The sequence below is a fragment of the Myotis davidii genome, unplaced genomic scaffold (assembly GCF_000327345.1).
Source record: "Myotis davidii unplaced genomic scaffold, ASM32734v1 scaffold438, whole genome shotgun sequence".
NCBI lineage: Eukaryota > Metazoa > Chordata > Mammalia > Chiroptera > Vespertilionidae > Myotis > Myotis davidii.
This window is the reverse complement of record NW_006290031.1, coordinates 2,826,333-2,840,472: the sequence shown is the minus strand read 5'-3', so window position 1 is coordinate 2,840,472 and position 14,140 is coordinate 2,826,333. Positions and strand designations below refer to the sequence as shown.

General features: G+C 36.9%; 1 protein-coding gene across 3 annotated transcripts in view; it reads left to right on the top strand.

The window, feature by feature from the left end:
- Positions 1 to 14,140, top strand: part of PLK4 (polo like kinase 4) — a 22,249-nt gene that overhangs the window by 424 nt on the left and 7,685 nt on the right. For 2 of the 3 annotated variants that reach the window (XM_015563324.1, XM_006762819.2), the window contains exons 2-10: positions 399 to 494; positions 1,201 to 1,296; positions 1,378 to 1,492; positions 4,771 to 5,794; positions 6,501 to 6,601; positions 9,522 to 9,889; positions 10,718 to 10,822; positions 12,131 to 12,233; positions 13,358 to 13,507. In XM_015563324.1, the coding sequence (XP_015418810.1) occupies positions 399 to 494; positions 1,201 to 1,296; positions 1,378 to 1,492; positions 4,771 to 5,794; positions 6,501 to 6,601; positions 9,522 to 9,889; positions 10,718 to 10,822; positions 12,131 to 12,233; positions 13,358 to 13,507 (2,158 nt within the window). The remainder of the gene's footprint in view (positions 1 to 398; positions 495 to 1,200; positions 1,297 to 1,377; positions 1,493 to 4,770; positions 5,795 to 6,500; positions 6,602 to 9,521; positions 9,890 to 10,717; positions 10,823 to 12,130; positions 12,234 to 13,357; positions 13,508 to 14,140) is intronic. The other variant, XM_015563323.1, reaches the window with a different exon arrangement.

Here is a 14,140-nt window from a genome sequence, read left to right as displayed (position 1 = left end):
CCCTTCTCTCCCTGGACTCCGCGGCTTTGGGTCTGCGGTCCCGCCGGGGCTGCCGCGCTGGAACGGGCATCTCCAGGGGGATGGCGGTTACCTCTGGCGGGAGCCGCGGCGGGAGCCCTGGCCCCCCCGGCTTGGCTGGGGGCGGGAGGAGGGTGCGGAGGCCGCACTGAGGCTGAGGAACCAGAGCATCAGGATACTCGACCCGGAGCCCAGCCTGGGAGCGCAGGGAGCCCCGCGAGGCGTCGACATGCTTTCCAGCTCAGACACCCGCTGCGTCGAGGTGTAACACCTGCTCGAATTTTGAGTGCAAATTCCCCTCTCGATCCATTTTATCTACTTTATCTAGCCCCTTCCTTTATACTGCTGTGAGTCATCACACATATTCTTTCACTTTTAAGGATTTTAAAGTTGGAAATCTGCTTGGTAAAGGATCATTTGCTGGTGTCTACAGAGCTGAGTCCATTCACACTGGTTTGGAAGTTGCAATCAAAATGGTAAGATTATATTGATCAGCTTCTCACCTCTCCTAGAGAAGTGTAGTACTTGAGATGTCAGAAACTCCTTACCTGACAGTCTTTTCTTTGAGTGTGATGTAAAGAACGCACTTCTTAGGTAGAAGAAAATAGCCCACATCCAGCAGTTGAATTTAAGGATAAGTTGGAAGGTCCTTGATCATGATTAAATAGTTGTTTTATCTTCATTAATGTCAGTAGACCTAGTATCCGTTCCAATTATACATACGTGGAGTCATTGGTAGAATTCAAAGAACAAATAATGGTTTGTTTTAATAAGAGTACACTGGTGCATAATTCTGTATTAGGACTGACAACCTAAAATGCTATTCTTGACTGTTAGAATGAGTAATATAAGCAATTAAGAATCCCTTATCTAAACCACTAGGGGAGTTTTGCTTTAAAGCTTGGCTAAATTGTTATAGATACGATAGTCGTGCTATTAAATTCTTTAAGTTGTGAGAAGGTATTAGACTGCACTGGGCAAACTTTTCTGAATGTTCACACTGCTATGCAATCTGCTAAATGCAAGGGGAAGATAGACAACAGTAAATTGATCTCATAAAGAAGTGGGTAAAAGGAATTCAGAATATTTTAAAAGTGTTCATTCTCTTTTTAAAGTTAACTTTAGACTACTTCCTGTTTGAAAGTTTATCATCAATATCTATACCTCTCATGTTATTTTTAGATAGATAAGAAAGCCATGTACAAAGCTGGAATGGTACAGAGAGTCCAAAATGAGGTGAAAATACATTGCCAATTGAAACATCCTTCTATCTTGGAGGTAAAATACAATTTTATAAAATTCGCCAAGGACATTGAATTTTTTGTATATTATAATTTATTGTGCTCTTTTAAATTTCAGCTGTATAACTATTTTGAAGATAGCAATTATGTGTACCTGGTATTAGAAATGTGCCATAATGGAGAAATGAACAGGTATCTAAAGAACAGAAGGAAACCATTCTCAGAAAATGAAGGTAGGCCGCTGCTTTTTTTTTCTTTTTTAGTAGATATAAATTTTACTTTTTGTGGTTTTGAAGAATGTTGTATTACAAAATAGAACTGTTTTAATTGTTACTTTGGGCTACAAAAGGACATTCCCCACCCCCAATTATAAGAGCCATTAATTCCTATAAAATATCCAAGCATTACAGAAGTAAATGGAGAAACTTGTTATTTTCCAAAAATTACACTTTAAATTAAATCTGTAGCAATTTAGTATATATCCTTTTAAATCTGTAAAAAGCTCTTTAAAGCCCTAGCTGGTTTGGCTCAGAGGATAGAGCGTCGGTCTGTGGACTGAAGGGTCCTAGGTTCAATTCTGGTTGAGGGCACATGCCTGGGTTGCAGGCTCCATCCCCAGTAGGGGGCCTGCAGGAAGCAGCTGATCAATGATTTTCTCTCATCATTGATGTTTCTATCTCTCTCTGCCTCTCCCTTTCTCTCTGAAATCAATAAAAATATATTTTAAAAAATAAACAAAAATCTCTTTAGAATGCTGTTGATGACTATAAAATAACTTCTAAGTCAAATACAAAATAACTACTGAAGCGACTTACATAGAAAATATCAAACATAAATAGAGAGAGTAATATAATGAGCCCCCATGAAGTTAAACCATTCAACCTTTAAAACTATCAACTCGTGGTCAAATTGTTTCATTTGTATCCTTATTCCCCCAGGTTCCTAGAGTATTTGAAGCAAATTATAGACTTTTTAATACATATATATATACATATACTAGAAGCCCGTTGCACGAAGATTCGCCCAATAGGCCTTCCTTCCCCTGGCTGCCGGCACCGGTTTTCCTCCGGCACCTGGGACCCAGGCCTTTGGTCTGGCCACAGCAGAGAAGCCAAGCCTCTTCAGTTTTCAGTCTTCACTCTGCACCTGCGCATGCAAATTAACTGCCATCTTTATTGGGTTAGTTTGCATACTCATCTGATTGGCTGGTGGACATAGCGGAGTGACACCAATTTGCATGTTTCTCTTTTATTAGTGTGTATGTATGTGTAGGTATAGATAGATAGATAGATAGATAGATATCTTTAAAAGATACAGACCTAAGAAAAATAACCACAAACTCATTATCACATCTAATAATTTCTTACTAACAAATACATAATCAGTTTCAACTTTCTCAGTTTCTTATAAATAACTTTTTGCAGTTCAGTCCAGGCTCACATGTAAGGTCCATACATCATCTCACAAAACATTGTTTTCATATTATCTTGCCCTGCTAACACATCGCAGGTAAACTAAGAAAGGTGGTTGCTGATAGACTTTTTATACGCTCAAATCTATATAACCTATTTGAAAAACAATTTGACCATATGTACTAGGAGTTAGAGAAATGTTCATATCTTTTGACTTAACCCTTTGTGGTCCAATGTTATTTTTGGAATTCAAACAATCTGGTCCAAATTAATTGACGGGATTGAATGTTGAACTTTCTAATGTTCTTATTGCTTGATGTTGGACCTGCTCCTAGTGCCTGGTCTTTCGAGTCAGCCTCAAGGTTGAACCGAAAAGGGTTAAAATAAGGACATAATTCAAATTGTAATAAACCCATACAAATATTCATGGTGATTAATGTATTTTTCATAATACTATGTAATAAAAGGCCTTTTTATTTACTTATTTTTAAGATTTTTGTTGTTGTTAATCCTCACCCAAGGATATTTTTTTAGATAGAGTAGAAGGGAGGGAGGAGGCAGTTAGAGAGAGAGAGAGAGAGAGAGAGAAAGAAACATCGGTGTGATAGAAACATACATCATATGTCCTGGTTGGGGTCGGGATGAAATCTATTACCCAGATACATGCCCTTGACTGGGAATTGAACCTGAGAACCTTTGGTCCATGGGCCAATGCTCTAAACTACTAAGCAACTGGCCAGGGCTAAAGAATTTTTTATTTCCAGAGAGGAAGAGAGAGAGAAACATCAATGTGAGAGCAAGATATCAATTGGCTGCCTCCTGCACCAATTTCCTATAGAGAATGGAGCCAGCAACCCAGCCATGTGCCCGTCCTGTAAACAAACCAGCAACCTTTCAGTGTGCACGGGATGATGCCTAACCAACTGAGCCATAAGGGCCAGGGCAAGGCCTTTTTTAAATAAGACAAACCTGTAAAAACAATGAAGGAAAATAATTATTAATTTACTTAAAATTAAGAATGTGTATGGCAGAAGAGTCTGCTAACAAATTTAAATGACAAAGATTGGAAGAAAATATTTATAAACTATATGCCTGTCAAATTAATATTAAAAATATAAGGCATGCCTAAAAATAGGTAAATGGGGGATATAAGCAGACTGTCTACAGAAGAGAAAATACAAATGGTCATTAAATATGAAAAGATGCTCAGACTCAATGGCAATCATAATGTCAACTAAAAGAGCACCATTTTTTTTTACTCATTGGATTGAGACTGCCTAATATTAACAGGGATATGCATAAAAATACAGCCTTTATAGAGCAGTTTGGCAAGGTATTATGATGATATTTAACCCTTCAGTACGGTGATTTTACTTTTTGAATTTACCATGGAGAAACACTCCATGATATGCACAAAAAAACAAGCATGTACAAGAATATCTATTGGCCTATGTTCTGTAATCTTGAAATTATAGAAGTGACCCAAATTTTCATCAGTAGTTATTAAATAAAAATAAGATCTATGTGTACTGACAGAAATATCTTTAAGAAATATTGTGAAGTGGAAGAGAAAGTAATGAAACTACATTTTTATACCATTTTTATATTTAAAAATCAATTATTACAACATATTTTTGTTGATGTAAGCACAAGCATGAAAATATATACAAACTGTTAATGATGATTGCATTTTGGTAGGGTTTGGGGGACATCAGTTAACCTTTCTCTTTTTTTTTAAACAAGGATATATTAATGTTTGTTCATTATAAAATTTTTCTCTTAATTGCTAGAGACTTCTGGTTAACCTATTTACTTCGAAATGCTAATAAAATTAAGCTTCCCTTAACAGCATACAGAAAACTTATCAGTTAGAAAGGACAAAGATTAAATAAAAGGTGTGCCTAAGAGTCTTAAAGGGAATTAAAGAATATTATGAAATTATCAGAGTGTTATTTGTTTGGTAAAAATAAAACTAAGCTGCAAGCCATTTTCCTAATTTTAATACTCTGGCATGTGTACTTGGATTTCATAATGTATTTTAAATACTTAAATGTTACAGTTTTTCTAAATCATAGGTTTTATGTTTTGCATTCTAACAGCTCGACACTTCATGCACCAGATCATCACAGGAATGTTGTACCTCCATTCTCATGGAATACTACACCGGGACCTCACACTTTCTAATCTCTTACTTACGCGTAATATGAACATCAAGATTGCCGATTTTGGGCTGGCAACTCAATTGAAAATGCCACATGAAAAGCACTATACGTTATGTGGAACTCCTAACTACATTTCACCAGAAATTGCAACTCGAAGTGCACATGGACTTGAATCTGACATTTGGTCATTGGGCTGTATGTTTTATACATTACTTATTGGGAGACCGCCTTTTGACACTGACACAGTCAAGAACACATTGAATAAAGTAGTATTGGCAGATTATGAAATGCCAACTTTTTTGTCAGGAGAGGCCAAGGACCTTATTCACCAGTTACTTCGTAGAAACCCAGCAGATCGTTTAAGTCTGTCTTCAGTATTAGACCATCCTTTTATGTCCCGAAATTCTTCAACAAAAAGTAAGGATTTAGGAACTTCAGAAGATTCAATTGATAGTGGACATGCCACAATTTCTACTGCAATGACAGCTTCCTCTAGTACCAGTATAAGTGGTAGTTTGTTTGACAGAAGAAGACTTTTGATTGGCCAGCCTCTCCCAAATAAAATGACTGTATTTCCAAAGAATAAAAATTCAAGTGATTTTTCTTCTTCAGAAGATGGAAGCAGTTTTTACACTCATTGGGGAAATCAAGAACAAGAAACCATTAATAGTGGAAGGGGAAGAATAATCCATGATGCAGAAGAAAGGCCACATTCTCGATACCTTCGTAGAGCCCATTCCTCTGATAGATCCGGCACTTCTAATAGTCACTCTCGAGCAAACACATGTACAATGGAACGATGTCACTCGGTAGAAATGCTTTCAAAATCCAGAAGATCAGGAGGAGATGAAAATGAAGGAAGATACTCACCCACAAATAGCAATGTCAATATTTTTCACTTTAAGGAAAAGATATCCAATAGTTCTGGATCTTTGGAAAGACCTGCTAACAATCAAGCACTGTAAGAATAATTTAATCAAAAGCTTTTACTTTTTGAATAAACATTGTGTTAGTATTAATTTGCCATTAATGAAGCTGCCTCTAACTAAAGGGATTTACTTTTTCTAACATTGTCAGATATTCTTTGGGATCTTCTTAACTATGATTTCTATTTCTTATTAGGAAGAGAATCAGAATGATGATTTTGAATTGTAGTTAAGAATCGCTTTTAATATGAATATATGTGCTCATGAATGCATTTGTAGAGTATATTTAATACTTGGGAATTTTTAGTTTTGTTTAGATGAAGCAGGTCTAGTGCAAAAGTATATTTTAAACATGTTTAGTCTCTAAAGTACTTTATTAGTAACTATAAACACACACACACAGAGAAGCTGAGTCTAAGTGATGAGTAATGTTGACTGCTTCTCACATGAAGACTAGATTTTTAGTGACTCCAGTGTTTACTTTTTTATTTTTATGATCTTTGATTTTTATGCTTACATCAGAATAAGGCAATAGCCATATAGAAACATAGTTACAGTGCTTTGGGGATTTTGGCATGGGAGTTTAGCTTAGAGACAATTTAGTTATGCAGATATTAGTTTCTACAGTTATTCTAAAATCTTCAGTTATTCAAATAAGAGATCTCCCTTATCAAGTATCTTGAAAACCTATTACCTGATAATTTTGTATTAATTAATGGGAATATTTTTTTCTTTGTTTAGCTCAAATCATCTTTGTCCAGGAAAAACTCCGTTTCCATTTCCAGACCAGACATCTCAGCTTGAAGTGGTGCAACAGTGGTTTGGAAATCTGCAAAAAATTGGTGAGTTTTTAGTGGACTATTTAATAAAAAATTGACAAGTGGACACTTAGCAAGCATTGCCATTTCTTTTTGGGTTCTCTTTATAAAATCATTTTCAATAAACTATAATAATAAAAGCATAATATGCTAATTAGACTGGACAGCTGAACAGCCTTCCAGACATCATTCCGGACGTCCTTCCTGACGAAGCCATCCTGGGACTTTGGCAGAGGCAATTGGGGCAATCAGGCAGGCAGGCAGGCAAGCAATTAGGGGCAATCAAGCAGGCAGGCAAATGGTTAGGGGTGATCAGGCAGGCAGGCTAGTGGTTAGGGGCAGTGAGGCAGGCAGGCAGAGGTGGTTAGGGGAGATCAGGCAGGCAGTTAGGGGTGATTAGGCAGGCAGGCAGGCAGGCAGGTGAGTGGTTAGGAGCCATCTATCCTGGGTTGTGAGAGGGATGTCTGACTGCCAGTTTTGGGCCTAAACCAGCAGTTGGACATCCCCTGAGGGGTCCCAGATTGCAAGAGGGTGCAGGCCAGGCTGAGGGCCCACCCCCTCCATGCACAAATTTCATGCACAGGGCCTCATAGTAATAACTGTTAACTATTGATTTTGAGTATTTATGTCAGCCACTATTCTTAATGCTTATTATATATTATTAATTTCTCATAAAAAAACACACAAGGATGGTACTATAGCCTTGTCTTAGGAAGGATGAGGAATTTGTGGTGCACAGGGCATAATGTGCCAATCTACCTTGCCCAAAGAAGAGATAGGAGCAGGATTCCCACTCAAGTGCTCTGGCTCAGAGAGTTGACAACCTCTGGTCTTACAGCCTCTCTATAATTAGCACCACTATCCGTGCCTATAAAATATTCAAGAGGATTTACCTTATTTTTAAGTAGAAGGTGATGTGGACATCATAGTGTACTAATGGGACCTCACATACGCTAAATTACACAGCTACTAAAAACATAAACTTTTTTTTAAAGCTTATTTATTGATTTTAGAGGGAGAGGAAGAGAGAGAGAAACATGAATTTGTTGTTCCACTTATGTATGCATTCATTGGTTGCTTCTTTTTTTTTTTGACTGAAAAGGTGCCCAATTTATTTTATGTTTTAAAGATGCAAAGCAAAACAGAACACTATTTTACAGGCCACAACGGCCAAAAACCACACAAGTTGAAAACTGGTTGCTTCTTGTATGTGCCCTGACCGGGAATCAAACCTGCAACCTTGGAGTATTGGGACAACGTTCTAACTAACTGAACTACCCGGCCAGGGCCAATCCTAAACATTTTTAAAACAGCTGGGTTTGAAAGTTAAACATTTCTCTTAATGAAATTGACAGAATCACAGATGGTAGATTGGAAAATAATGATGTAAATAAGACAGAATAAAAAAGAAACATATGGAGAGGAGGGGATTATTTTTTCCTAAGTATTATGTTACCTCACACAAAGAGTGCATAATATAGCTGTAATTTTAAGCAGAGAATTGTTGTGTCACTTGAAGACTATTTTTTTTTCTTTTTAAAATATGTTATTTTCAAGAGCCCAAGGGAGTTAACTTTCTCATGTGTATTTGTTGAAGATGATAATTGAAATTTATATTTTTTAAACTATAAAAGTGCTGTGTATTTAATCTTGTAGTTAACCTTCTATTGCACTTATAGATACTTTTACTTAGTAGCATGGACATATCTGAGATTATTATTACACTTATAATCTAGTAGGGCTGCTACAACTTTAAAGTACAATATTGGATATAAAATATTTCTGTCATAATAGGAGTAGAAGGAGAAAGCACTAAAACATAATTAGGGGAAAAGTTGCGATACAGATTTTTAGAGTTTAGCATTTGAAAATTGTCTTACTGCATTTTATATTATTTAATTTTCAGGGCTTTAAAAAGTAATGTTCTTATTTGAATACTAAAACCATGTGAAATATAAAAGTGTAAAGCTCAATAACTTTTTTAAAACTGTGGATGCAAATACATTTGTAATAAAAATATTAAAGCTATGTCATATATTGCATTTTTTTACTTCTAGTTGCATATTTTGTAGGTAAAAATGGACTAGAGACGATGGCTTCAAGAGAATAAATTTGCATATTAGATGGAATGATAACCTGGGAAATTCTCTCATTTCTGTATTTGTTGCAGTATTGGCAGTTGCTTGTTTTAGAATTAGTAGGTGACTCTAGGTGCTTAGTTTTTGCTTTGATTAAAAACTTAATTTCACATTAATCATATTAATCTTTTTTTTTTTTTAAATATATTTTATTGATTTTTTACAGAGAGGAAGGGAGAGAGATAGAGAGTTAGAAACATCGGTGAGAGAGAAACATCGATTAGCTGCCTCCTGCACACTCCCCACTGGGGATGTGCCCGCAACCCAGGTACATGCCCTTAACCGGAATCGAACCCGGGACCTTTCAGTCCGCAGGCCGACGCTCTACCGACTGAGCCAAACCGGTTTCGGCCATATTAATCTTTTTTAGTATTAAGAATACTAAAGATATTCCTTTGCAATATGGCTTTAAATGTTCTTTAAAGTCACTATTTTATTATGTCACATCTTATTTGTTAGAAAAATAATGAACATTTTTGTTGCTAGATTTCTTTTGTTCCTCAAAAAAAAAATAACATCTAGCCTGGCTGGTATGGCCTAGTGGTTGAGGGTCAACCCATGAACCAGTCAGGACACATGCCCAGGTTGCAGGCTCAATCCCCAGTAAGGGGGTGTGCAGGAGACAGCCAATCAATGATTCTTTCTCATTATTGATGTTTCTATCTCTCTCTCTCTGAAAAGCAATACAAACATAAAAAACAATAACAACAAACATCTGTTATAAGCAGCATGACTTGTTATGTAAGCTTGGTGTGTTTTTTTTTTTAATTATTTCACTCAATTGCTTTAATCTGTGTATATTACAGCTCATTTAAGAGAAACTACTGAGCACAAAAGCCTTAGCTCAAACAGAGATTTCCAGGACCATTCAGATTTGCAAGACACGTCAAGAAATGCCTGGACTGATTTAAGAGACAAAAAGAGCCCTGGGGTTTCTGATAATGCGCATTCTGCAAAACAGTTGAACACCATGAAACATATAACTGCATTTCCTAATAAACCTGAGATAATTCCACAAGAATCTATTTTTGGCTTAGAACCTCTTTCTGAACAAAGCAAGACAAAGGATATGGAGCCACCACTGGGTTATCAGAAACGTACATTACGAAGCATTACATCTCCTTTGACAGCTTACAGATTAAAACCAATCAGACAGAAAACCAAAAAGGCTGTGGTATGTCTATTATTTTTTAAATTTATTATGTAATATTTCCTTATGTAAATTGGTTTTTGGTATCAAATATGATGGGTTTTTTTAGTTTTCTATAAAGTTCCTGTACTTCTGATAAGTGAATAATAAGCTGATTTAAAAGAAAAGAGGTGCGGTGTTTATGGAAAAAATGGCTTTTGTTTCTTCGGGCTACATTAAAAATGGTGAATTGATACTGAAACATTTTGAATTTTAAATTATTGATAATGAGAAACATTTCAAAATAATACTAGCTAGTTAGTATGTTACATATTCATTCACAATTCCAATCACTAAATATTTAATAGATTACCTTTTGCTTTTGTTTTTGCATATAATCGAGACTCAAAAAGGTAAACTAAAAAAATGTAACTTTTTTAACATCTGAAACTATTTAAAAGAAAAGGAAAATGCACAAATTAAGTTTAAGAGTTTTAAAAAATATAAAGTGTGATTTGGGAATGATTTTATTTTTTAATTACATCTTCATCCTGTTTTCCCGTTTTCTGTTGCCTTTGTTTGGCATACTATTGTCTTTTCAAAATCCTCAGTCTCCACCCTACCTTCTGCTTTCTTTCTTTCTGCGCACTGGCTATCGTTTCACACTTCATCATACCTTCTTACCCTCGCTCCTTATGTTTCAGCTGTGCTCACATACACTTCCAGTCCAAACTGTTGCAGTGAAGCAGTTATTTTATCTTCACTTTGATTTGTTTTTCTGCCATGGTTAAGTACTTCTCTCTTAAGTATTATATATGTCAGTGCTGTTCTAGTAAACAAGATAGTTCTTACTGATTTTGGTTTTGTTTTTAGGTGAGCATACTTGATTCGGAGGAGGTATGTGTGGAGCTTCTAAAGGAGCATTCATGTCAGGAATATGTGAAAGAAGTTCTTCATGTATCTAGTGATGGAAATATGGTAATGTGGATCTACTTTATTATCTTGCAGCTTTATCACTTAAGTATTTAGCCTTCTAATCCATTGTATAATGATGTCTTTAAAAAATGTTTTTAAATTAGTTTTCCTGATAGGGATAGTGTCTCTGGAATTTAAGAACTAGAATAGCATACTACATATGTTTAAATAAATTAGTGTGGATTTAAAAATAATTATAACCAATGTCCTGGCCACTGTGGTTCAGTTGGTTGAACGTTGTCCGGTACACAAAAGTTCTCGGGCTTGATTTCCACTGAGGGTTGTGCATGGGGCAGCCAATCTATGTTTTTCTCTCTCTTTCTCTCTCTCTCTCCCACCATCTTCCTCTCTCTCTCTCAAATCAGTAAAAACATATTTAAAAATAATAGTTACTATAACTAGTAACAAAATCTAAGCTTTAGGCCTAAGGTTAAAAAACAAAAAAACTTACTTTTAGAGCATATTTAGCATCCTCTCTAATAAAGAGTTAATATGCTAATTGGCTGGCCTGCCCTCAAAGATGGCGGCGCCCAGTCCCCTCAGCCCCGCCAGGGCGGCAGGCAGGCCCGGCCGCTCCACATACCTGCCTCCAGAGACCCCCAGTCCCCTCAGCCCCAGGGCTGGCCCAAGGCACAGGCAAGCCTCGGATGTCAGCTGCCCAGCCTCCCAGGGCTGCCCAAAGGCTCAGGTAACCAAGGCTGGCCGAGGCTTGCACTGCCGGCAGTGGCAGCAGCAGAGGTGTGATGGGGGTGTCGTCTTCCCCTGATCACCAGGTCGTCTCCTGCCCCTGAGGGCTCCCAGACTGTGAGAGGGGGCAGGCTGGGCTGAGGGACCTCACCCTCTAGTACATGAATTTTCATGCACCAGGCCTCTAGTTTTCAATAAAATATTTAACTAGAGGCCTGATGCATGAAGATCGTGCATGGTTAGGGTCCCAAGGCCTGGCCAGCGATCAGGGCCAATTTGTGGGGCGACCCACTGGCACCCGCCTTGGCCGGCCTGGCACTGCCTGCTCGCTGGCCCCATCCACCACCACTACCACTGATGGTCACTTCCCTCTGCAGGCCGATCAGCGGCCTATCAGGTGGAGGGAGGGCCCTCTGCACCTGCCTTGGCTGGCCTGGGGCCTGCAGGCTGGAGGCAGTTCTGGTCAGTGCGCATCATAGGGACTGGTCGTTCCACCATTCGGTTGATTTGCATATTAGGCTGTTATTATATAGGATATTACATGTGAGCTCTTTTCATAATTTTTAAATATAGTGCTCTAACTTAATGGCATGCAATTAGAATTCTTAAAAAATATTTTGGCAGATCACTATTTATTATCCAAATGATGGAAGAGGTTTCCCTCTTGCTGATAGACCGCCTTCACCTACTGATAATATCAGTAGGTACAGCTTTGACAATTTACCAGGTATGTAAATTTATCAGGGAACAAATCTAGATAATGGAGTTTTATATGTATAAACTCTATACATGGTTATCATAGAGTTTAAATTTGGTTGTAATATTTGGTGAGATAGGATGTACCTTATTATTCCAATGTTTATTCCTGTTCTGTGTAATAATGGTAAAAAGTAACTCTGGGATATTTGTGTTGACTCATGTTAAAAGTTCAACATGAAGTATATAGTTTTTTGCTTTTGAAATAATGACTGCACTACATAAATGTTCATTTATAATTGTGGTTGAACAAGTTTGAATCCCAGTTCAGCTCCTACACATGGATTGGGGAATTACGTACTGAGTAGTAAGACTTCACTGAGATGACATTTAGAAACAAACAAGAAAATCTGTGTAACTTTACTCTTATTAGAAATCAAAGTAGGTATACTAGTATACCAGTAAATACTATAAATAACCATAGCTACAGGAAGCTGTAAAAATGTACTTGTTTAAGGTAAGAACCATAAAGCTGCTCTAAGAACACAAAAAGAGCTATATTTCTGGAAAACATTTGATTCTGATATCTCAGAAGTCTTTTCATTTCACTTACAAAAATTTTCTGGAATTATTGCCTTATTTATAAAAAGGAGGTGATTCGCCGAAACCGGTTTGGCTCAGTGGATAGAGCGTTGGCCTGCGGACTGAAAGGTCCCAGGTTCGATTCCGGTCAAGGGCATGTACCTGGGTTGTGGGCACGCCCCCGGTGGGGGATGTGCAGGAGGCGACTGATCGATGGTTCTCTTTCATCGATGTTTCTGACTCTCTATCTCTCTCCCATCGTCTCTGTAAAAAATCAATAAAATATATTTTTAAAAAAAAAGAGGTGATTCAAAGAAAGCATTTTAAGATCATCATAATACCAGTCATCAGATTTTATGTATTTCTTGGGAGTTTTACTAAACTATCTTTAGTTTTTATTGAAATAATAGATGTATATCTCTAAAAATATTTTTATTTTGGTACTGGGATTACTAACCTATCAACGTGAATTTTTGAGGTAGAGTAGAAATAAGTATTAAATGTTTATGTAATTTACATGTCAAGTCAAAATTTTATTCTCTTATGATAATTTTTTTCTCTTTTGCTCCCTAGAGAAGTACTGGCGAAAATATCAATATGCTTCCAGATTTGTACAGCTTGTAAGGTCTAAATCTCCAAAAATCACTTATTTTACAAAATATGCTAAATGCATCTTAATGGAGAATTCTCCTTGTGCTGATTTTGAGGTTTGGTTTTATGATGGTGAGTACCATTTAAAAATGCTAACTTTGGCCCTCGCCAGTTTGGCTCAGTGGATAGAGTGTCGGCCTGCAGACTGAAGGGTCCCAGGTTCGATTCTGGTCAAGGTCATGTACCCTGATTGCAGGCTTATCCCCAGTAGGGTGTTTGCAGGAAGCAGCTGATTGATGTCTCTCTCTCATTGATGTTTCTAACTCTCTATCCCTCTCCCTTCCTCTCTGTAAAAAATCAATACAATATATTTTTAAAAAATAAAATAAAAATGGTAACTTTGGGGACCATTTTCTCAATCCATTGAGATTTTGTTTCCCAGCAATTGTCAATAGTTTGGCTGAAGTAAACTCACAAAAATTCTCAGATAAATAAATTAATTAAAATGATAATTTTTCCCCTTTTAGTTGTGGTTGTTTTTAATTCAACACAGTAATTTTTTAAGACTATATGTATGTCACATACATATATACATATGTGTGTATATATGAGTTAAGACACTCAGATGAACACATACAAAATTATCCTATATAATAAAAAGGTAATATGCAAATTAACCCTCAGACCCTTACAATATGGCTGCCTTCGACCAGGCCAGTAGGGGAGTTAGTGAGTGATGACCAAACGACTGAACAGCAGCACCAG